Below are 27,422 nucleotides of genomic sequence, written 5' to 3' on the forward strand. Positions count from 1 at the left end.
TTTGATTTGATTTGATTTGATTACCATTACATATTTAAAACTACGAACTCGGGTCCCTGAAAATCAGTTTCTATTCAGATAAATGCATCATATTCGTTGACAATTATAACAAAGAAGTTTGGTCGGATTGTTGTCTCTATGATATATTTCCAATTTCCATTCTTAATTTTAAGTGTAAATGGAGCACTGGGATCGTCTGCTCATGTTTTTGATTGAGGGATGAAGAGCGGGAATTTAAGATGCCACAGAAAGTAGTATGTTGAAAAGAAGCTGAAATTTTGTCAAGCAACCGGTCACATACGTACCCCTAACTGTTTTGCTGCAAGGTATCTTTAATGTTAATAGAATACGACACGTTCTAGCTCTTTACAATGCATCAGATTTTAAGGTAAATATTATAACCGGACTTGTTAGACGCGTATTTATACATCCCACAAAGCTAAATAGAGACACTTTTGCAATGGTTTTGCTGCAGAACGGTAGATTCCAGAGATGAACAAATTATTATACAACATCAACCATGTGAGACATTACTAAGAAATTAAAAAAAAATAATAAGCATTGAATGTGTATTTAATCTGGAAAAATAAATCAAATGAATTAATAATAAGCCATCTTTTATATCATTATTTATCACATCTGTGTGCGGGAGATGATGGACATACAGACTTATCTAGTACCGTGTGTTAACATATAAATACAGTTATACGATACAAAGGGTTTCGGAAACAAGCGTCCCCTTTTATTAATCCGTCTCTATGTTTGTAAATTTAAAACATCATTTGAGTTGTGTTGATCCCAAGAAAGAGAAAATTCATTTATCAATTGTGTATCAAACGGAATGAAAATAAATATATAAGTCAGACACTGAATACCGTTATATAGATATAGGAAGATGTGGTGTGAGTGCCAATGAGACAACTCTCCATCCAAATAACAATTTAAAAATTAAACCATTATAGGTTAAAGTACGGCCTTCAACACGGAGCCTTGGCTCACACCGAACAACAAGCTATAAAGGGCCCCAAAATTACTAGTGTAAAACCATTCAAACGGGAAAACCAACGGTCTAATCTATATAAACAAAACGAGAAACGAGAAACACGTATATATTACATAAACAAACGACAACTACTGTACCTATATGTTTAATTGTGAATATAAAAGTTCTAATAACGCAGTCATACAAACATGTTCATTTATTGAAAGTAAGTTAGATGGGTCAGTCCATTTATCTTGACGAATCGGTAGAATGCAAGAATAATGTTGTACTGAGAGGTGCCATTCCCTCTACACACTCTTACGCCACTAACCCGAACAACCCAGCTGTTATAGTTTGCAATAATCATTTAAGTTATCGGAGCAGTATCGAACGAATCCAACTACTAGTAGTAGTGGAAAGTAAACTAGAGTTATCTCTCTTATGGCGATGAATTATATTGTCGATGACAATGAATAAATATGGTTTGATGAGTGATATATGCAAAAATGGTTATAATGAAGTGCAAAAACCAAAGAAATAAGCTCAAAATATCTTTAAAAACGATTAGTGGTTAATGAAAGTTATAATAACACAATAATAAAAAAATATATAAAATTAAATGATATATATAATATATATACAATATTTACCTTTGTCTATAGAGAACTACTCAACGGAGTTTAAACATGTAGACTTACCCCGTATACTGTGAGTACATTCTGAATAATGTGAATTTGATATCGTTCTATTTTCTACACAACTTTCCCACATTCCTTCGTATAGGTCGACTGAAATGAGAGGGAAAAAACACGTTTAGATACATGGAATGACATCGGGCTACTAATATACTGAAAAATGGCATTTAACACAGGGATATCTATAGATAGGTACAAAACAGTAAAGGTGGCGTGTATGTGAATATTTAGTAACATACTTAATGTTAGCAAATTACAAATTCGCTATGCTAGGTTATTTGTTAACAAAGGTACCAGGCTTATAATTTAATACACCAGACGCGCGTTTTATCTTTACATGACTCATCAGTGACGCTTAGATATAATTTTTTTTTGAAAGCCAAACAAGTATTAAGTTGAAGAGCACATATATTTGTTTCATAAACAAAAGACCATTAGATTTCTAGTATTTCATATATTTGTTTACCAAACACAAGAACATCGCATTTCTAGTTTTTCATATATTTGTCTCTTAAAGACAAGACCATAAGATTTCTAGTTTTTCAAATATTTGTTGACCAAACACAAGACCATAACGTTTCTAGTTTTTCATATATTTGTCTCCCAAACACAAGACAACCACATTTCTAATTTTTCATATATTTTTTTTACCAAACACAAGACAACCACATTTCTAGTTTTTCATACATTTGTTTCCTAAATACAAGCCCATCATATTTCTTGTTTTTCATATATTTTTTTACCAAACACAAGACAACCACATTTCTAGTTTTTCATATATTTGTTTCGTAAACACAAGCCCATCATATTTCTTGTTTTTCATATATTTTTTTACCAAACACAAAACAACCACATTTCTAGTTTTTCATATATTTGTTTCCTAAACACAAGCCCATCATATTTCTTGTTTTTCATATATTTTTTTTACCAAACACAAGACAACCACATTTCTAGTTTTTCATATATTTGTTTCGTAAACACAAGCCCATCATATTTCTTGTTTTTCATATATTTTTTTACCAAACACAAGACAACCACATTTCTAGTTTTTCATATATTTGTTTCCTAAACACAAGCCCATCATATTTCTTGTTTTTTCATATATTTTTTTTACCAAACACAATACAACCACATTTCTAGTTTTTCATATATTTGTTTCGTAAACACAAGCCCATCATATTTCTTGTTTTTCATATATTTGTTTCCCAAACACAAGACGATCACATTTCTAATTTTTCATTTATTTTTTTACCAAACACAAGACAACCACATTTCTAGTTTTTCATATATTTGTTTCATAAACACAAGACCATCACATTTCTAGTTTTTCATATACTTGTCTCCTTTACACAAGACCATCACATTTCTAGTTTTTCATATATTTGTCTCCTAAACACAAGACCATCACATTTCTAGTTTTTCATATATTTGTTTCCTAAACACAAGACCATCATATTTCTTGTTTTCATATATTTGTCTCCTAAACACAAGACCAAAACGTTTCTAGTTTTCATATATTTGTTGACCAAACACAAGACAATTTCTAGTTTTTCATGCTTTTTATCCTAACAAAAGACCACAGAGAAATAATAGTTTCCCATAATTTGGAAGTGATCTACATTTTCTATTTCAAAAGCTGCTTGTTCTTCTTTTTACTTAGAGATCCCATCCAATTTAGAGCTATAATAAACTATACATATATATTTCATGTCGTTTGAGGAGGTGCTTGGGGTTACGTGGAATCGAAGTTACTCAATTAAGTATATAAATAGTTGCTTCTATGTTTATTACAAGTATTATATGGTGTTTTTATTGAAGAATCTGTTCAATGAAGAAAAATAGAATGTTGCATCGCAAAAGAAAATAAATTGTTACTGGGAGCGACTCGTCTTATTTCTGTGTTTGTCTTGTTTATAGCCAATTGAATTCAGAGTAGACACATTTTAAATTCAGACGAACAGAGGCGAGGGAAAACTTAATTAACCTTTACCCTAACCCTGAACCAAACCTTGAATCTAACATCAACACTTACACTAGCCATAAGCCTAATCTCGCATTAGAACTAAATATAACAAGACATGTTTACTGTTTTCATACTATAGAAAGATTGATTTAGATGTTGGCATTTTGATTATGAAATAATTCTATCATTTTGACGAAATATCATTAGTTACACAAAAGAATAAAATGCGACACATTTTGTAGAATTGCCGTTTAATCATAGCGAATCAATTATCCGAATCTTCCTGAAACTGTACAATTGACAGATATAATGATAAAACCTTCCAGTCGGAAGTTAATGTCGCTCCTTCAGAGTAGTATATGCAATTTATGTCTCAACTGAGACGATCCAAATCACCAAGCAACAATAAAATTCTTATCATGGAGTCGACATCGTAATATACGTGGACTCTTCATTAGTATAGTAATCTGATACATACATGTGCAAATATTACTGTGTCAACTGTACTTATTGTTTGCACCGACCTAGTTGGTTTACTTATAGTGCATATGTGCGAATATTAGAACATGCACATGTAGTAACCTGATACATAAATGTCAAGAATAACCGTGTCACCTATGAATTGTAAAACTAACAAACTACCTATAGATATGAATTCACTGAATAAATTCCCTGGGTATCCAGTGACTAATTCACAGGGATACTCGGCCAACTGCTGTAGGTCGAGTTATTTGTCAAAATAGCAAAGAAAAGTGCAATAAAGATATTCTTTTACATAAAAAAAGGAATAACCGTGCCAAATGTACTAAATGTTTGCACCGAACTGACTGGTACACTTTATGTGCATAATATGTTCAATTATTAGTAATAATTGTAATCTGATATGTTATGTACAAGTGTTACTGTGCCTATCGTATTGTTGTTTTTGTTCTGATTGGTCTATTTATTGTACATATATGGAATAATAAAATGATAATAATCGGAGATATGATGAACAAATAATACTGTGTCAAAAGTATTTGTTATTTCCGACGACCCGATTGGTATACCTATTGTACATATGTACAAATATTAATATTAATTTGATGTATATCATGTCCACATATTACTTTGTCAATCTGAAACTCACATGGTAAAATTAAAATCATCCTTTCGTAAATTTTACGGACGCCAACACGAGTTGTTTGACCGTTATGGAGTAACCGTTTTACAGATGATATCGGAAATGTTCCTTATGTGGTAAATACAATCCCTTTCCCTTTCATGAATGTGACCTGCCGAATCAGACTCTTTACCAGATATGTCACACCATGAGCAACACGACAGGTGCCATATGTGGAGCAGGATCCGCTTACCCTTTAAGAGCACCTGAGATCACCCGTAGTTTTTGATGGGATTTCGTGTTGCTTATTCTTTAGTTTTCTATGTTGTGTCATGTGTACTATTGTTTGTCTGTTTGTTTTTTTCAATTTTAGCCATGGCGTTGTCTGTTATTTTCGATTTATGAGTTTGACTTTCCCTCTAGTATCTTTCGTCCTTCTTTTATTGTTTCTGTTTACTGATTTGTTTACCTATTGTGCATATGTGCTAGACCACACGACCACCTGGGCTCTACAAAAATAAAGCTTTCAGTGGCCGTGTGTTACCTTTCCTCGTCAGTTTAAACCAGCGGCATACTACAGTACATGATATATAAGGCATGAGGATGTTATTGTTACAGATCAGCTAAATTAGCAAAGGATCCTACAAATTAATGTAAGATACAGTCACAGAAAATAATTATATTCATAAGTACGTCTAAGTCAATGACAACTCTACAACAGATGTATCCATCGGATCCCCATCAATGATGGTGATACATGGCTGTGTACATAATGTATATACAACTCGTCTACACATCAACCCAACAATGTTAGATCTGTAAATTTGCTTTTACCATAATACTAGACCATTGTTTTCTATCTGTTAGATTATGCATATACAAATAGTTGTATTAATTCTAGTGATCAAAAATAGTTATAACGAATTTCTCTAATTTTTGTGCTATTTTCACATTTCCTGACCGGTGTGAGAAAAATAGTTCTCCTCACTAGTGAAAATCTGTTCTCGGCAAATGATTAGTCGAAATTTGATTGTGACGTCAAAATGTTTTGTTTTCTTCTCAATTTTCCTATTGTAACGTCATGAAAAAAGGCGACCTTGCCTGATGACATCGCATATAAAGAGCACAATTTTCTGAAAATCTTTGAAAAAGAACGCTAAAAAGCATTAGAGAAACAGATTCCAACACTATCACTCGTGTATTACGATATTTCTCCACTCTCGACAGTTAAATTTTATTATTTAAAGGGCTCGGCAAGCCTCGCGCTTTAAATAATAAAATTTAACTGTCTCGAGTGGAAAAATATCGTAATACACTTGTTGCAGTGTAAGAATCTATATGTCTATGTTCGAGTAATGAAATACAAAGTTGAAGGTTACGTGAAATAAACAAGAAAACATTAAAAATTAAAATTTTCATTAATATTAATGAACTAATGCATTCAGTAGTAGTGAATGACGTATGCAGCATATTGTATTTTTTGTATGACTTTAGTTTTGCTATGTCCTAGAATGATGATTTGATATATAAAATAAATTATGTTTTTAAAATTTAATTTAAAATTGCTTTGTGCGTTAAGTCTCTATACCATTTTATCAAGCATTTGTAGTGTCCCTCTTGAGCACTGAAATAACATAAAAGCAATCAAATTTTGAAATGAACTGCTTAATGATTAAATATTTCTGTTCACATTCTATATGAAATAACAATATATAAGATATCAAACAGAGACACTAGAAAACAAAACCATAGCTAAAAGTGATTTCAAACATTACATAAAAAATCTTGCAACATAGTAAATTCTTGCACTCTACGTCATTATTAAAAGCAGACATATTCTCGCAAATTTGCAGATTCTTTTCAAGGATATAGAATTTAAACCGGATCATGTTATACAAAGATTATTTAAAAGTATTTGTTTTTTATTTAAATTTTACATTTGTCTGAATTTTCTTCCTCTCATGTTTGGTTTTTGTGAATGAATATGATACGTAAAGAATGCAAAGCTAAAATGAAGTTATTTTTATATATACATGAATCATATACATATATATGTTTTCAAAATCAAATACAGAAACATTTATCTTTATTTAGTTGTTTGTTTTAATCACACATCAATGTAATTGTATGCGACTGTCGTACACGTGTGAGTTTTGGCTGGATATAGAAGCCAGGTTGAATCCACCATTTTCTACATAAGAACATGCATGTACATAGTCAGACATATGACAGTTGTGTTCCATTCGTTTGATGCATTTGATATTTAGATTTGTCCTTTACCTAGGGTCATTCCGTTTAGAATATCCTCGGAGTTGTTTATTTTGTTATTTTACCTTGCAATTTTACAAGATGACTGCAAATTATTACACAACATCAGGTTTTACGTTTTCCGTCAATTTAATGAATGTTAACAACAGAAGGTTCGATCATTATTATTTCAAAGGCAAATTCAGATCCGTCAACACGTTCTTCCATTTGTTATAAAGAGGTATTGTCCAAAGCGAACTTTTAAATAGTTTTTATTTGCGTGCTATGAGCAACATGACTGGTGTCTCTACTGGAAAACGAATAATATACCTTCTAAATAAAATCAACCTTCTCAGTTTATGCAACTGTTATACAAGTGAGTGGTTTAGCTAGCGTTAAGACTTAGGATTAATCCACCATTTTCAACATAAGAAAACGCTGGTACAAATTCAGGAATATGATAATTGTTTATCTATTCGTTTGTTGTGTTTGATCATTTAATTTTATCAATTACGAAGGGACTTTCAGTTTAGAATTTTCCTTGGAGTTTGGTATTTTTGTCATTTTACTTTTTTTCTAGTAATATCCGAGTCATCTATGTTTGAAAATCCAAAACCTAAACATATGATTTGACAATTATATCTTATTTGTTTCTGCGTTAGTGAAATAAAACAATCAACAGTCAATGTATACTGAGTATAGCGCTGTTTCTTGTTTAGTTAATTAAGACGCAATTTGAAAAAAAATCTTAACACAAGAACATTGCCATTCATCATTTTAAACAAATCTAATGTCACAAGCACTAGGAAATCGATGATATGTTGTTCTGACTTATATCGAAGGAATCCTTGCAGCATTTTCAATAATTAAAGAGTTAGTGTGAATTAACACTGGTAAATATTCCGTTTTATGCTCAAGGGAATACCACTATTGATAGGAATACGATGCTTTCTTAACAAAAGGAAATTTGTTGCATGCAAAATGATACAACTATCAATTAACAGCATACAACGAATTAAGTAAAGTTAAGAGGGATGTTTTTTTCATTTAATAAAGTGATATGTTATCAATACATTATTGTTGTGTTTCAAAATAATGCAATTCTATTTGACTGTCATACAATTGAGAGGTTTAGCTAGCTATAAACTCATTTTCTTTATAAGAAAATGCCCGATACAAGTCGGAAATATGGCAGTTGTTTTACATTGTATGAAGTGTTTGAGCTTTTGATTTTTCAATTGATAAGGAAATAACCGTTTTGAATTTTTTCAATTGAATTTGGTATTTTCGTTATTTACTTTTCACTTACACACTATCAATAAACTTGCACTTACAATACCTTTTGATGTTGTTAAAAATAACAGTTTTGTCAGTAAATCTAAAGTATGTTCACGTGAGTTTGATGGTTTACTTTTATACAAATTTTGACTTGGATGGAGGGTTGTCTCATTAACTCATATACCACATCTTCTAATATATATATAGGTAAAAAAATGTGACTATATATCAGTATATGACAGTTCTTGTCCATTTGTTTTTGGTGTGTTTTGTCATTTGATTTTGCAATGTGATTATGGAATTTTCGATTGATTTTCCTCTGCGTTAAGTGTTTTTGTGATTTTACTTTTCACCATTTTGCCTTCAACAATGATAAATAGCCAATAACATATAGTACGCTATATGTAATATAATTGAAGTAGAAAAAAATCCTGATTTATGTTATATTGATATTCGAAATAATATAATAAAAAAAAGGATAGCCAGCGAAGAACGTAAACCATGAAATGATTTTGGCACACCATTTCGGATTTTTGGTTAGTTATGCTCTTCAACTTTATGTTGGAACTAGTCTTATAACTATTTTCATCTCACCCCAATTTATGAGATTAATATAAGCGACACGCTAGTCTAGCGTACCAAATATTAGGCTTGGTATCTTTGATGATTTTTGAACAACCACTGGGTCAATAGAGTAAGAACGTTTCGCTCCAGGGATTATCTCCAGCTTGGTAGTCATAAATTTAAATCGTATGTTTATTTTCTGTACATTATACTTGCTTTTGCTTAGCGAAAATTTAAGAACTTAGTATAACCTTTATATAATAGTTTCTGGTACAGTCATAATGCAAAGGACTACACACGATTTTTTTAGGCAAAGCAATATTAAATTTGTATCTACACACTTTATAAACTGCAGATTACAATCTTGAATGATGAAATTGTGTTATCGTGAACAAGGCCTCTACCCACTTTATAAACTGCAGATACTGATCTTGTAGGTTGGAGCTGCTTTATCTTAAACTTTTAGGAGCTGGTTTGCACAACTGGGTAGATACCACTGCTGGTGCACGTTTCATCCACAGGGTATCACCAGACAGTCAACAATCAGCACTTTGGCGTTGACATGAATATCAATTATATGGTCATTTAAAAAAAAAATCCTGTTTAAAAAACTAAGGATGTTTTTTTTATCCCAGGAGCAGATTACCTGAGCCGTATTTGGTACAACTTTTCAAAATGTTGGGTCATGAATGCTCTTCAACTTTGTACTTGTTTGGCTTTATAACTTTTTTGACCTGAGCATCACAGATGAGTCTTATGTAGACAAAACGCGCGTCTGGCGTATCAAATTATAATCCTAGTATCTTTGATAACCAATAAGCTATGAAACTAAAACATATTATTGGTTCTATTCAAAATTACAATATAAATGTAATTGTTGACGATTTTTCTATTCACACCAAGATAATAATTGTATTATTGATTGTGTATCATTTCAAAGGTAAGTTTTCTGTTAACAACTTAATTATTTATTTTGAAATGATAACTGATCAAATATCAGATCAATATGTTTCTATATGCCTCATTACAATATCAAAATAGTTTTAGTTTTAAATTATTATTTGAATAATTAAACTCAAATTTGTTTAATTATAGACTAATTTATGCAAAGCTTCATTGTACATACAATCAGTGATATTAAAAACAAGATTACGATTATAAATATATGCCAAACTTTTCATAATTTTATAAAACAATGTGAAATTTTTTTCTCTCTGAATTTCAAAGTAATATAGTTATAAAAGTTACAAGGATTATTATTCTTTTATGAGTACCACCACTTAGGTTTTCAACATTTGAAACATAAAATAAACTTCCATTTTCATTAAAACAACCGAGAATAAGACCTCATCTATTTAACGGGCTAAATCGAAGTGCATGGTACAATATTTGTAAAGGTACTTATTGGACTTAATTTACACTGAAATTTTCCTTTTTGATACCAGAAACAGGCTTCACAGATTGTCTTTTTTCTAGGTTGAAGTGATACAATAGTTAAATAAGCATGTATTTGTGAAGATATTTGTTTCTGACCTACATAGGTAGTAGTGCAGATTCATGGAGCACGTATATAATAAATGATCATGAGATGATATTACGATATTATTTGTTTTTTCATTGTCCAAATGGTTACTTTTGTTAATTATCAAACTTTATTATGACGATTGTGAAATGCTTTGATGTAATTGAATATTTCTTTTGGAATCAGTTTATAATATCTTTTTCACACTTGTGTTTGCTTTTCTTTCATTATACACGTCCCCTACGCACTTGCGATGTGCGATTTCTAAGTTTCTATCGAGAGGTGTCATTTCTACGGTCTCAGCATACGGGAAAACTGTCTGAGAATTTGTGAACGGAATTAATAATTCAACAAACATACATTTCTGAAAATCTGGATGCAATGCACGATTTTCTTCTAATGGTAAGAATTATAATAACAAAAGTACCGAACTCCAAGGTAGTGCATGTACAACTTAGCCTTTCTTAAAGTAAATGAATCATATTCCATGTTTAATTGTCACCATATTTATGTAAGAATATCCTTTCCATGTGAAATACATTCTTGATAAATTGAATCCATACCGGTTGATTTTTTTCTTCTTGACACATTTTATTTACTTCTTTGCTTACACATTTTCAATTTTAATGATTATTTATTAAACATTCTTACTTTGAAACAGATCTACAATGCATGATTAAGCCTGTGATGGATAATGGAACTTTCAAATGCTTAATAAAAGATAAACTTGGGCTTATTTTGTATGCTTCTTATATCAAACTAAATTTTCAACTAGTCACAGACTCTTTGCATAGAGATTTTGTCAATAATCAACACGAAATAAGTTAACTAAATTAGACTATTTACCGGATTTGTAATCACATAAGCAACACGACAGTTGCCGCATGTGCAGCAGGATCTGCTTACCCTTCCGGAGCACCTGAGATCACCCCTAGTTTTTGGTGGGGTTCGTGTTGTTTATTCTTTAGTTTTCTATGTTGTGTCATGTGTATTATTGTTTTTCTGTTTGTCTTTTTCATTTTTAGCCATGGCGTTGTCAGTTTGTTTTAGATTTATGAGTTTGACTGTCCCTTTGGTATCTTTCGTCCCTCTTTTAACATAAACATGTATTGGTATTCATTTGTATAAGGTCGCTTTCCATCCGACGCAGCTCATTTGATAAAATGTTTGGTGTCTAAACGCCACTTTTAAGCACCGCATGCTATATATTTCGTGGCGGTCAGTTTTTATTGGTGGAGGAAGCCAGATTGCCCGGAGAAAAAAAAACGGCCTTCGATAGGAAAATTGACAATCCAAGTCAGATCTATGAAGCTATCATTTCGTTCATACTAAGAATAAAAGACTAATTCATGGTCAGATAAAGCGATAGGATTTTCGTCTTATCTATTGTTTTGTTTTTAAATATTATAAATTGTTTTGCAAAACATTTTTGAACGCTCTTTATGGAGATTGTTTTAACTATTCTTCACTGTTTTTAAGTTTCTATTTAAAATTTTATATATATATATTTGTTTGTATTGCTTTTTGCGTATCATGATTGATTGATTCCAAATTATTTTTTAGTTTTCGCTCGAAGAGTATCAAGAAACGAAGGTTCCATATTTGACCTTAAATGAATCTGGCTACTCTGTTTATGTATTTTATTAAAATATCCCTGGTTTTAAAATGTTTATGATGAAGTTAAATCCAAGCAAGTGATTTTATTTATTTACCTATTACAAATTCAACACTTGTATGCACTATTTCTTAGATTTAAATATTTTTTTTATTACATGTACACAAAGAAATATTTGAATGTGTTAGTGAAGGGAAATTATGAGATCATACTTAGTGTTTATCAAACTGTTATATATATTCAATAAATAGTTCCTGTAAATTGTTGTATCCAAATTTCTTGATTTTTTATATTTTTTCCAATAGGTCAAAGTGAATAATTCATCAAAATTTCATAAAAACTAAACATGTGAAACGAGCCAAATCTATTTAGTCAAAGTTTTGGATATCCATTGAAAATGTCAGAAGTTGTTTCATGAGTTTATTTACTTATAATCGTTTTATTACAAAATAAAAGAAAACAAAAACATTTTCTGTTGAAAGGTCCTTGACTTAGATTGAGACGTAGCGTAAATAATATGACGTTCATCACCAGCAGTGAGAAAGCAATGACAATTGTAAAAATCAATAATTTTGTAGATCTCATCTAAACTGATGACTCATCACGTGAAAGATAATACGACAAGCGTGATTGGCCAATTTTGAACAGAAGTGCAAATTGTCGTCTAATCGGAAATGAAAGGAAATTAACTGCGGATTCGTGTATACCAGAAAGGATAGAAACTATCTATTTTGACTTATATGAAGGCGTTAAAAAGGGCGTACAATATAAGTAAATATATTAATTGAAAGCAGAAAATATCATTACTTACAATCTTGGCAATTTGGATTCAAATACAACAATAACACTAAACGATGTCCAAATAAACATATAAGAAAGTGAATAGAACTGAATAATTGTACATTGAAATATGCCGGGTCTGCTGAGTCTATAGATTTTTTTTTAAAGATACATGAAATTTATAACGAGTTTATTCCTTTCAGCACTGGGTTTGGTAACTTTTTTGAACATTCAGTCTAAGAAGGTATCACCAGCTTGAATTCACTACTGCCGACACACATTCATAACAATTGTATTTAAATAAATTCTAAAATTATAAGGAACTAAGTTTTAACATCATCTAGTAAATTTGATAATTCATTGATGTCGCTATTTTGTAAGGTCCTTCTTGGACATTTAGCTTTTTAACTGTTTCTATTCCTATACTTTATTGAGTTTCAAGTAATCGGCTTTGAACTTTCCTGTTGGAGGGTACCATTAAAACGGCGCTTCATATGCATGAAATTCATAGCATGTTTTCATTTTTTATATCTCTATTTATCTTTAACCCTCAATGTCACTTTGGATCTTGAGAGATTTCGACTTACACTTGTATGCTTTCTTATTTGCCCTTTCAAAACGGTAAAAAAAACCAGCTACGCTTCAATGTCACTTTGGTTCTTGTGTTTCGACTTGCACCTGTATGCTTTCTTATTTGTCCTTTCAAAACGGTAAAAAAACCGCTACTCTTCATTGTCACTTTGGTTCTTGAGAGATGTCGACTTGCATTTGTATACTTTCTTATTTGCCATTTCAAAACGGTAAAAAAAAAAACGCTACTCTTCAATGTCACTTTGGTTCTTGAGAGATGTCGACTTGCATTTGTATTCTTCCTTATTTGCCCTTTCAAAACGGCAAAACAGCTACTCTTCAATGTCACTTTGATTCTTGAGAAATTTCGACTTGCATTTGTATGCTTTCTAATTTGCCTTTTCAAAACGGTAAAAAAACCAGCGAAAGTTCAATGCAATTAGAATATGAGAACTTTATTCAAGCTAAGTTTTCTCTGTAAACATTTAACTCCATCCTTTTCTGTTTTTTCTGTTGAAACATTTTGATTGTGACAAACAAAATTTCTTGCCAATTTTTAATGGACAACTTTGAGTGATAAAATGGCTTAACATAAAGACATAGCCACACACTATTGTTTGATTGGTCATGGCTACATGATTATTTAATGTTTTCATGAACAATTCAAAGAAGTGAAACTGCATACAAGTATTTTACTGTACATTTCATTTACATTGAATACAACCGATGTGAAAGGGACAACAGCGTCACGAGTGCAAAGCATATTTTTTTACGTTTGACAGTAGGTATCAAAACTATAAAAGAATCATTGAGGCTATAGTGTATCTTAACTTTTTATCATTTTTTTTTTCAATCAAATGTTTCTCACCATAAACTTGATATTCCACATGTTAATATAATATATCTGTTTGTATAAAAAGTAAAATAAAAAAAAAATAAAAAAAATCCGAGGAAAATGAAAATAAATTTCCTAATCAAACTGCAAAATCAAAGTCTCAAAAACATCAAACGAATGAATAACAACTGTCATATTCCTGCGCAAATGTCATGCAAGTTCAGAGTAACTGGCTACTGGACTGGTGATACCACACACCTACAGGAGTAAGAATCTGCCAGGTTAGATGCCAGATTCACTGATGAACATGTCGACAATATTTTTTTATTTTTTTTACTTTTAAGCCTGGTATATATGATTTGCTTATTCAGTAATGCTCGATATTAAAGACAATAGTGGTTTACTGATGCTCGAATGTCATAAATCAATCGAAGATACCAAACGAGGTCAAAACAAAACAGATAGAATTGCATGAGTTCTTAAATAAGGGGGAAAGCGTTTTATACCGTGAATTCATCATGCCAATCAAAAATCTGTGTACATGTCACTAACGTAATTGGTGAAGATGGCTTCATTGTACTTTCAAAAATATGTTTCAATGTCAATTGTGTAAATATGAACCATATAATTGCACATCAACTTTTATGTACAAAATAGTATACAATGTACAATAAGGAAACAAGACTTATGAATAAAAAAATATTTTTATCTGAAATAATAGTAACTGATTGTTATCTGCCAATTGTTTCATCTTTGAACTTTTCTAAATAACTAAAAATGTGCAAAAATATGTCAGTCAAGAATCTTGCATCCCTGCATGTTTTATCTTGCAAAATGAATAACAAAAAGCAAAGGGGAACATGATTCCATTATCATATAAGAAGAGATGATTCCATTATCACATAAGAAGAGATGATTCCATTATCATATAAGAAGAGATGATTCCACTATCATATAAGAAGAGATTTATGTTCATTCATTCAAAAATGTAGATTTTTATAATTTTGTTTAGTATATTTCTTGAAATTGTAAAAAAAGCAAAGCCGATTTCAGTCTTATCAGTGATGATCGAAGCAACATTATTGGGTAATCGATAATATAATACAAACACTGAAAGCGAGGCTAAATTCGGACAAGGAGTCAGAGCTTTGCATTATTGAGATATATTCATTAGTCTTAAAGTATTTCTTAATTGTATAAGAGCAAATGTCAATCACACACTATTCGTATTGTCATGCGAGTACATATGCACTGCCTATTAGACTAGTGATAGCTACTTCGTACCTCCGGAAGTGAAATGCTGCTAGCCCGGATGACAAATTCACTGATGGACATGTTTTTATTAAGCCTGTTATATATGATGTGCTTATTCTTTGATGGTCTGGATTCGAATATTGGAAAATCTGCATACGTTGCAAACCAAAAGTTACATAGTGTATGGTAAAATGCGAACTAAGAATGAGAGCTTTGCATGAGACATATATATTCCATAATTAAAGGAATGATCGATGTCCCGAATTCAAAACAGAAAATTTAATTAAAAAAAACTTGCTACTGGGCACGTTATATCACCGAGGACTAACAGACAACATACAAACAGGCACTTTAAGCATATAAAGTTTTATATCATATGTTGCAACATGAAGAGCAGAATCTGGATAACCTTCCAGGGCACATGAGATTAAATTGATTGTTTTGGTGGTTTTACGTGGTGCTCAATGAAGAGCAGGATCCGGGTAACTTTCCAGGTCAAATGCAATTGAGTTCGAGGTTTTGGTGGTATTCGTGGTGCACAATGAAGAGCAGGATCTGGTTAACTTTCCAGGGGACATGAGATTGAATTGATTATTTTGGTGGTGTTCGTGGTGCTCAATGAAGAGCAGGATCTGGGTATTTTCCAGGTCGCATGAAATTGAGGTCCAGGTTTTGGTGGTGTTCGTGGTGCTCAATCAAGAGTAGGATCTGGGTAACTTTCCAGGTCACATAAAATTGAGTTCGAGGTTTTGGTTGTGTTCGTGGTGCTCAATGGGGAGCAGGATCTGGGTAACTTTCCAGGTCACATGAAATTGAGTTCGAGGTTTTGGTGGTGTTCGTGGTGATCAATGAAGAACAGGATCTGGGTATTTTTCCAGGTCACATAAAATTGAGTTCGAGGTTTTGGTGGTGTTCGTGGTGCTCAACGAAGAGCAGGATCTGGGTAAATTTCCAGGTCACATAAAATTGAGTTCGAGGTTTTGGTGGTGTTCGTGGTGCTCAGTCTTTAATTGTTTCTGTTACGTTTTGTATACTTTTGTTTGTCTTTTGGTAATTTCTTATTTATGCAATGACTGTTTCAGTTTATTTTTGACTATCCTTTGGTATCTTTCGTTACCTTTTTTAAAATTATTATTCATTAAAACTTAAAGGTTATAGATATCAATAAAAAGAATAAAATAATTTATGTTATCATTGCAATATTTAATGTCCACGGAAAAATCTTCTGTTCACGATTCGACTTGCAGTATCTTTTGAATGATCTTAATGCTTAAACAGCATGTTTGATTAAGATGATAGTTAATTCCCCAAAGAAAATGATTCTTTTTTATAAAATGTGTTGCACTGTACGCCTTGAATGAAGGACACCATGGAATCGAGAAGATAACACTAATGGTTAACTGCAGTATTCAATTGCATTGTGAATCAATTTTAATAGCATCCTGGGGATCAACGATAAGAATTTATGTTTTACAATTTTACGGCAAATTTCAAGTTATATTTTAAATAGCGTAAGTGCAGAGAAATTCTACAGAATGACTGGCACAAACAAATCGGTTAGATTCCGTTTTCTGACGTACAAAAGTATAAGACCGGTTCTTTTTCACGTCTAGTATTGATAGATTGTAACAGGATCGTCTTTCGTTAGCCTGAGGTTCATATAAAGTATAATATATCGTATGGCATACCGTGCTTAAATATTGATTTTCTTTAAATGTGACTTTAATGTACAATGCGATTAATCCATACTCCAGCTGTCACAGATTACATCGTACGTCTTACTCAGAACGAGGCTTGTTTTCTTAGATAATGCAATGTATGATGGGAGTCCCCGGTGGTTAAGGCTAATCCTAGACTTCATTGATTAATGTTATATCAGTAAAAAACAATAAAGTTATAACTATTCAAGCGTGAAAAAAGACTATTAAATAGTGAAAGTAAAATGGTTATCAATGACTGTTCATAATCCACACGGTATTATAAACATTGAAGAGACGGGTTTAATTGTTGTGTTCATGTTATTAACGACATGACTCGTACTTCAAGCCATCCCCTTTTCTGAAGTGGAAATTTATTACTGAACGTTCTCATTAAGAGTACTACAACGCGTAAAAAAAGTTCATTCATAAAAATAAGTATTTGACAGATGTGAAAAAACTTGTTATGTTCAAATAAGTGATTTCACAGTTATGAGATGGCCCAACGATAATTGGCGTAAATGGTGTACTGTTAACCCACTGTTTAAGTGAGTATGAGGGTTGGGCATCTGCAAACATTTTAAAACTCCACCGCATCACATATACGTCAGTTTCAAATCAAGGGACTGTATTTGAATGGCAGATGATTGCTGTTGTTCATCCTTTTTATTATTTTTAATTTGTGTTGTGTATATTCAACATGCCGTGGGTCTTGTCTTTTGATTTTTGTAAAATGTTATTACCCTGGATTGAAAATTTTTACTATTTTTTAAAACTTGCCTATAATCACGAATATATTGAAAGGCAAACCTTATATTTATAAAACTTTTGGATAGCAAGAATGATCGACTAGGCAAAATCTGTCTTGATTTTTATATTCTACTAGAACACATCCGTGATATCGTGTTATAGATAATTGTCAAATGTCTTGTTTTGTATGATTGTTATACTGTTTATTATTTTTGGTAGTTATATGTATTATCATACGATATTTTTGCAAAGACCAAACGAAATTGGACTGTACATACAACTGTTCACTCACTAACCATCAATGTTCGTTTTCTTGAGATATTTTTTATACTTTGTTATATCTTTTGATATGGAATTTTACATTCATAGTTATCCAGATATGGAGTAAATATGAAAAAAGAAGATGTGACATTATTGCCAATGAGACAACTCTATACAAGAGACTTAATGTCATAGAAATGAACAACTATAGATCACCGTACGGCCTTCAACAATGATCAAAATTTCTTTTTTCTTTTATTTCAGGCTATTTATACTGTAACACATTAAGCACGATTGTTCACGAACAACATTAATTCGAAAATTAAAGCGCTTTTATACATACATGTTATTACATCATGGAAAAATTTATAAAGCAAGAATTCACTGAACATAGCATTATATTATACACGTAGTATCAACTCGATGATGAATAATTTAATGTGTGTATCGTACAAATGAAAGGATACTTTTCCATGGAGATTTCAAATTTCATATTGCCTTTAGATAGTTAGAAAATGTTATATTAGTAATATAATCAAATGTTTAGGGAGCTACCATTTTATTTTTAGGGGGGGGGGGGCTATAGGATGACATTTTTAAAAAATAGGCAGGACAGGAGTTGTAAAAAAAAAGGCAGGATGAGACACTTGCGAAAAAAAAATTTTATGTAAAAAAGTCAGGATAAACTAAAAAAAAAAAAAGCAGGACAGAGATTACAACTAAAAAAATGCAGGACAAAATTGTTCATCCTAGCCCCCCAATAAAAATCAAATGGTAGCTCCCTTAGACAGTTGAAGTATATTGTATATAGTTATCAAAAGTACCAGGATTACAATTTAGTACGCCAGACGCGCGTTTCGTCTACATAAGACTCATCAGTGACGCTCAAATCAAAAATATTTATAAACCCAAACAAGTACAAAGTTGAAGAGCATTGAGAATCCAAAATTCCAAAAAGTTGTGCCAAATACGGCTAAGGTAATCTATGCCTGGGATAAGAAAATCCTTAGTTTTTCAAAAAGTTCAAAGTTTTGTATACAGGAAATTTATAAAAATGACCACATTATTGATATTCATGTCAACACCGAAGTGTTGACTACTGGGCTGGTATATAATGGTACTGCTGTGTCATCTCTACAAGTTGCCGACACTGCTTTGAAAAAAAAAAAATAACAAATCGACATTCAAAAATCATACGGTGCTGTTAAGATCTTTTCACTGTTGCAAAATATAGCAGTTTTTATTCTCCAATTATTTTAAGAGTTTTAGCTTACTCATAAATAATATATGAAAGCGTTTTCAAAGTGTCATAAACACAACTTATAACACTCGGCTCGCTTGCCTCGGACAGAAAAGAAATCTACAGTGAATGATGAGGTGTCAATGTTTAAAATGAAGTATAAAGAATCTACAGTATGGCTAGACATTTCAATTGCGTTTTCGATAAAAAAATATCTTATTGTGAAATCTTAGTCATTCGGTGTGATATAAGAACATTTCAATTACACGATCTTTTGTCGAAGTTTTTGTCTGGCAAAAAAATGTCGATTCTCTGTAAACAATAAAATATCGTAGCAGGGGTGAATTTGGTCCGACAATAGCTCAGAGTATCTGACATTTTAACTTTTTTTTATTTTCAAATATTCTACAGCAAATTTGTCTTTTTCATTTGCGTCATTATGAAGTTAATGAATAATAAATTCAAACTTACAAAAGACACAGATGTTTGTTTTTAATCAATATCTGACGTATGTTTTTAATTATTTTTTAATTTAAGTTCATGAGGATAATTGTGAAATAGAAGACAAGTCAATCATCTGGTTTGAATGACAATTTAATTTAAAAGTCAAAATTTTAATAAGAAAAAATGTGAATACATACCATAATTAACCGATACTTGATTAAATATGTATTTCAATGGAAAAGGAAATAGGATGATAAGGCATTAGTTAAACATCCATCCAGGAACATATATATTAATATTAGATATACTGTTCCCAGATCCATCTTGAATAATCTGCGGTCGTTCTTAAATCGCCATATTTTCATTTACTTTTTTCATCATACGTACACATAAATACAATGTTTAAACTAGTCAAGTTGTTAATTTTTCATGGTCGTCTATTTTTTTTTATCATAGTATATATATGTAATGTTGAAGCAGTTATCGCTTTGGGCTGTACATGTTCCGAACATCTATATGACAATAATACATTATGGACTGCTGCTTAGAAAAACAGACAGTAAAGGACAAGAAATTTGTAAATTAGAACGAATTGAAACTGATTGTATCATAACTAGTTGCTATAATAGTATGACGATATTTCACTCTTGTTTATTTGTTTTCAAAACAAATATAAAGTATTTTTTACGAATGGTTATTGTAGGATTGAGATTAAAAATAAAAGAAATCGCTGCACCTTCCAGTTTAGACTACCACTTTCTATTTGAGTAACAACTGAATGTTTCTCAAGAATAGTTCGTACCAGGCAATTTGATTATAAAAAAAAATATTTAAAAAAACCTAGTAGCTATGATAAATGTACCCACAAGTTAGTGCAAAACACTAGTGAACTTTCAGAATATTAAAATTACATCATTAACCATTAACCTCTATAATCACTGAACTAGTACAACTATTTGATAAGGGCTAAACTAAACCACGCCTCAGGCTCAGGGTTTTCTTGCATTGATGATGACCAATTGGTGGCCTTCAGTTGTTTTTGCTCTTAAAAGAGGTCGGATTGATGTCTCTTTGACATATTTCCCATTTCCCTACTCAATTTATTTCGAATTGGTGCTCTTGTAATGTCTGGTGTTCTCAATATAATAATAATAATGACAGTAGCAAATATTTCAGCGTCGAGGGGCAACCAAAGGTTGAGTTCAATGAAAATATTTTCTATCATCTCATGAACAAGAGATTTTTGTCTGACTTCGACGGGAAGACTTGTAGGTAAGCTTATCCTTTATAAAAACAATATTGTTGCATTGCTGTGTGTTGGTTTGTTCTACATTGACTAGAGGTAAAGGGGAGGGTCGATATCTAACATAACATGTTTAAACTCGCAGCATGTTTGTTCCTATCCCAAGTCAGGAGCTTCTGGCCTTTGTTAGTCGTGTATTTAGGGTTTGTTGCTTTAAATTTAGGTTCATTTATATGTTTTGAAGTTAATTTAGTGTGACGTCCATGTTTGCTGAACTACTACACTTTTAAGTGTAGGGGCCAGCTGGGTTTTGGTTGGGTTGTTGTCTGTTTTACACAATTCTTAAGTTGCACGAAAAACAAAAGTAAAAAATTAAGCTTTAAATCCTATTTCGATACAGATGCAATAAAAGTGTCAGAGAAAAAATGAATATATTCATTTGACCCCACAACCTCGTATACAATGTGATATTACGGGGTCAACATTAACCAAAATTAGTTCAACACCCGCTTAATATATTATTCAATATTTCTTAACATTATTATTAAACATCAAATCACTATGAAGAAATATAAAGGTCCTGAAGGAGCTGTATATCAAAATAGAGTTAAATGTCATTGTAATTAGATAAAATCCCATTAAATGAACTTATTACAATTTGTTATCTGAAAGCTTTCTCTCCTTTATTATCAATTATCGATGAATGCAAGTGAATGATCATGAATATGGGATGTTATAGGCCAGATTTAATTGAATGAATGAATACTTCATTTGCAAGAAGCACATACATGCTATGGCATACGAAAATATATACAATATATATGATAAACAAAAGTCAGCAGAGAACAGAAGTTACAGAGTGTACAATAATACTATGACAATATGTATAAAAAGTAAAAACACAAAAATACTGAACTCCGAGGAAAATTCAAAAAGGAAAGTCCAAAATCAAAAGGCAAAGTCCAAACACATCAAACGAATGGATAACAACTGTGTATGGGATCTTATTGTTCGAACTACATTTAAATAGTTGCACAGTTTTACTGTCAGAGATTTAGACTGAGCTTGTAATAAATTATCTAACAGTAACTTGTGCCGATTTGGTAAGAATAGTAAAAAATGGGTAAAAATTCTATACGCACAGATCTATACGCTGGACACGATTGAACAAAGTGATATTCGTCCTCTAAAACATTCATAATGCAACATACATTATATACAGATTCTATTTTCTCTTTGAGTATTTAGATAACGACCAATAGTGTGCCGTTACGCAATTAACTTACTATAGTTACAATTGCAATGAAAATATAAGTATTTTTCAAAACTAATTACATGTACTTGTTTATATCGTTTATAAATACAAAGTTTTTTACATTCTTCTAAAACTGTATTACAGCGTTGTAATAATTGATCTTTTATACGTGTTTTTATACAATCAAATGATAATTTACAAGTTATCAATATACTTACAGCTGAATATGTTGAAAAAATAAACCAGGACACATTGTGCCAACGTCCTCTAGTTTAACGGTAAAAAATGATAAATACTTTATATATAATGCAATCATAGCGTACACTTGTAAATATTTGAAATAAAACCCCATAAAAAAGTATTCAAGCTGCATATTAATCTTAAATAATGGCATATATGTATAACACAGTAGTTAGTGAAATGAAGAACACTAGTATTGTCTAGGCCACATGAGAATACTAAGGCAAGCTTGATCGTTTATTTATTCTTCATAAGACAAGTCATTAAAGGAGAAGGAAATATGGCCACTTATTGCAACCTCTGACATATCATTGCACAGATGTTCACACAAATGGAAGTTTTTAACGACCTTGACTACCTATACAGCCCTTGCACGGTCGGCCCTGGCTTGCGCCTTTTTGGGCATTATATGGACACAGATGTTTATAGTATAGGACATCATTTATACTTTTCCTATCAAACACAGTCACATAGACTTATTTAATTATTTGTCTTCTGTAAAAATCACCAGGACAACAAATATTTAGAATTATTCATCAAAATATGTGCAATTTTTCAAGACTTAAATTGAAGCTGTCACGTTTGGTAAAAATATAATTCATTTTTTGGTAGATTTTTCTGGTACTTGTATTGAAGCTTAACATGTTTGCATTACATGCAATACTGAAACAACAACCTCAATAAATTCATTAGTAAGGATAGAGTTGATAGAACTAGGGATATTCAAGTCCTCACCCTACAATGTAGTGTAAGGAAACAAGTTGTTTAATCACTGGCCCAAGGCCCGCTCCCGGCCGCTCCGAGGTTTGATATTTGTCACATTAGATATCTCTACCCCAGAAATCCGGACTGTTTTCAAAGCTAAATGTTCTTCATTGATCTGAGTTTTCCCCTATTAGTCTAACCAAATAAATTGGTTGTTTTTATAGGGATATTTTTGGAAGTAAGAGAGACCCTTGAAGTTTTATTTGATACTGCTGCTGCAGTACACAATGATCCAAAAGGAGAGATGACGTCTGAACTCTTGAGACGCCAGGAGTGTCTTTGAGACACTTGGAGTTTGGTAATAATGAGTTACAGTCCCTTGTCCTGTTAATCTCTATCCATACTAATCTCTAGTATCCATACATATAGGAAGATGTGGTGTGAGTGCCAATGCGACATCTCTCCATCCAAATGACAATATATAAAAGTAAACCTTTCTCTTGTTTAATGTCGCGAGATTAGCAAAGTTAGACTCTAGGAGAGTAAAGTAAAATGAATTTAGATATGGCTTTACCGAAACAATACTTTGCCCTAACATGTATTTAACACAGATGGCAACGTCTTTTGTTTTAGCCTTGCCTTATTTCTATTTTTACCACAACATATTTGCTGACTGACTTTTTTAGACTATGTTCATTACGGCATAGTGATATCATATCTACACTTTAATGTCAGATTTTACGAACTTGTTTATTTTTCAATATGTATTTTATGTAATTGAAAGGCTTGACTAGAATTTTTTCAAGGGTCAAAAAATGCTTCTGATCATACCTTCACCGCGTGTCATGTTGAGACCATTTGTATTTACTAAATGACGTTTGTTAATTCTCAACAAGACTTCAAATCATGCACGGGGAAACATATTCAGTTCTGTTATCATTTACTCATAGTAAAATCTACATGTATATATACATTATATTTGTATCCGAAAAATTATATAGAAGGGAACGATGAAAAGACGTGTAGCTGACAGACGGACAGAGGCAACTACAATGTGTACGATGTTTGATTTTGCTGCGTAGTAGGCGCTTGTACAAATAATCATCCAATAAACAATTTTACATGTGGCATATCACGAGTCGATTTATATTGTTTAATTTTTTTATTTCTTATGACATTTAAATAGTATTATGTTCACATTGTCTTTATTGCTTTTATTTTAATGCTGACATTTTCACCATTTACAACACTTGAATGGAATAAATGTACGTCACACATCAAATCATACATTATACATGAATCATGTGATAAATGTAAAAGATGGACGATAAATAAGTATTTTAAAAAATGGTACCAGACATCAACACATCGAATCATATAAACAAAACTAAAACATTAAGATGTCAACAGGCAGTCTTCAATAGACATCGCTTTACAATATGCAAAGCTAAAAACTTCATTTGGTCTAAAACTGTTAATAAACGATCCATAAAAAATCTGCATCAAGACTGAATTCTTAATAACGCATTTTATCAGGATTTCAACCTTTTTACCAAAATAAAATAAATATATATAGACTAAGTGATGTTCTAGATTTTGTTCTATGAAAAGTGCCAATCTATATAATTATGTAAAGAATTGTGTTTAATACAATAGAGGTAAATTATATACTTAGATCACTTCAGATGAACAAACATCATCTGATCGTAGCCACGCGAGATCAATACGAGATACAATTATGTTAGTTATGGACAATTATTCTTGCCTGACTAAAACATCTGCCGGGCATTAGATTGCTTCAATCCGAGTTATATAGAAAAAAATCCATGCTTATTAGCTTAAGAATACCAATCATATGTTATCTCTGGACAACTCTTTAAGTATAGGATTTATATAGGGAAAATGGGATTACCTTTAATAACTTATCAACGGAATTGTCAAATTGATCGCTTTATTTGAAGAATGTTTAAAGGGACAATGTTTTAAATTATGTATCAATTAAAAAATATGTTAGATATACCGTTGGTTTTCCCGGTTGACTGGTTTTACAATAGTAATTTTTGGACCCTTGATAGCTTGTTGTTCGTTGTGAGCCAAAGCACCGTGTTGAAGGCCGTACATTGACCTATAATGGTTTTCATTTTTATTTTTTTTTTTAAATTGTTATTTGGATGGAGAGTTGTCTCATTGGCACTCACACCACATCTTCCTATGTCTAGCTATATGATTGTATTTAAGATGTCGTTCGGTTGCTGTCTCATTAGAGTTTATACCAAATCTTATATTTAAATTACGCTGTTTAAACATTATTTTAATATTTTATACCAAGTCCTTAATATATATGCAGTATCATTGTTTTACTTATTGATGAAAAAATATAATAATATTTCAATATTCATGTATTATACTATTTTCGAAGAGCATATTTGGGGATATATAGGAGTCTTTATTTTTGCGTTTTGTCTTGTCTTGCATATTTTTCTCCCTTACTGACCAAAGAGATTAGGTCACACCACGGCAATAGTCATTTTTTAAACGAATTCTTTAAAAAAAATCAAAAATATCACAGCCTATGTATATTCTTTGAAAGTCTAACAATATTTCAACGTTTTTGGATTTTATCGTAACAGAGGACTTACAATTTGGACTGATTATTTACTTATACCAAAGATGTTTAAGATCGGCATCCATAATCAATTCCATTGGAATTGTTTAAAATATTTGTATTTATTTCCAATTGAAGATGTCTTGCTATTGCTAAATGCTGATCTATTGCGGAATATTGTGCATTACAATTTTTTTGTTGTGGCGCAAAACTGTGTCATTGTGCAATACTGTGCGTTTGCACAATACTGTGCTTTTATGCAATACTGTGTTGTTGTAGAACTGTGCACTTGAATATTTGTTGTTATTGTGCAATACTGTTCAGTTGAAAATTTCTTGCTCATTGCGCAATACCGTTCTATTGGGAAATACTGTTGAATTGAAATTCTCACCATGAATTTTTTTTCCAAATTTGAAAGGTAAAGAATATTACCAATAAAAAATAATACCCCCCCCCCCCCCCCCCCTCACCATCTTTTGAACCGCCCATTGTAGAAATTGGCATTTAACAAATTTTGCGATCGTATACAAACAATAAATTGTTATATAAATTTCAGTTTAATAAATCTACCTATTTTATACAATCAAATATAATCAAAGATCATTATTTGTATATACATATTATATTTTAGTTTGTTCCAGTCAAACTTGATGTGTTGACCAATGCATATTATATTGTGATTGGTGTGACAAGCTATAACCTACTCAATCAACAGAGTGACTGACTTGTCTATTATAAATCGTAACAATTCAATTAACCCAAACTGATGACTACAGCTAGTTCTGATAATTAATAATTTACAATTAAAGAACGTTGTATCGGAATACAAAGTCTCTCCTTACCACGCATCGTACCACGCATCGTACCACGCATCGTAACATCAATCTAATAAAGCCAGGTAAATCATTGCTACAGTGAATACAAGAGTATACAGCCTCGTATTGATAATTCAGGAAAATAATCGATTTTCTACTGACACCTTTTCATTCATAGACTAATCCATCAGAGTACCAGAATCTTAATACGAACAAACTATCATAGAATAATCCATCAGGGTACCAAAATCTTGATACGAACAAACCATCAAAGACTAATGAATCAGAGGTATTAATAACCATCTCATGAAATGAACAATAACATTGATAAAAATACCGACGTTTTACTGATAAAAAGTTTACAACTACCGAGCAATTTACCGCAGAATAACTTTACTGTATAATATAAGTAGATAAAAATACAAGAACAGCTACTAAACTCTACAACATTGACTCTATGGTATGGGACATCCTATACTATAAACAGGGCTTCTTTACTCGGTATAAAACCTATTCCTTAATATGTAGGTATCTTGGTTTTATCGTTTACGTGTAAGTGTTGTCGATTATTAGCTAAGTAGCCGATTTCGTAAAAAATAAACCTAATAAAATGCACGATTTAATGATATGATAGTCTAGATAGCCGTAGTGGTAACAAGATTTCAGTTGTGATGAAAAAAAAAACAGTTTTATAAGGTACAATATCAATAATTCATCAACTTGACAACTGGTCAAAACAAAATGTAACAAGATGTTGCTC

At 31.5% G+C, this 27,422-nt stretch overlaps 1 protein-coding gene across 1 annotated transcript in view; it reads right to left on the bottom strand.

Annotated features, from left to right (window-relative positions):
- Window positions 1-27,422, bottom strand: part of LOC134693889 (uncharacterized) — a 47,312-nt gene that overhangs the window by 14,323 nt on the left and 5,567 nt on the right. The window contains exon 2 of the mRNA XM_063554834.1: window positions 1,681-1,770. Within this exon, the coding sequence (XP_063410904.1) occupies window positions 1,681-1,770 (90 nt within the window). The remainder of the gene's footprint in view (window positions 1-1,680; window positions 1,771-27,422) is intronic.

This window comes from Mytilus trossulus, chromosome 12, assembly GCF_036588685.1.
Source record: "Mytilus trossulus isolate FHL-02 chromosome 12, PNRI_Mtr1.1.1.hap1, whole genome shotgun sequence".
NCBI classification, from domain to species: Eukaryota; Metazoa; Mollusca; class Bivalvia; order Mytilida; family Mytilidae; genus Mytilus; species Mytilus trossulus.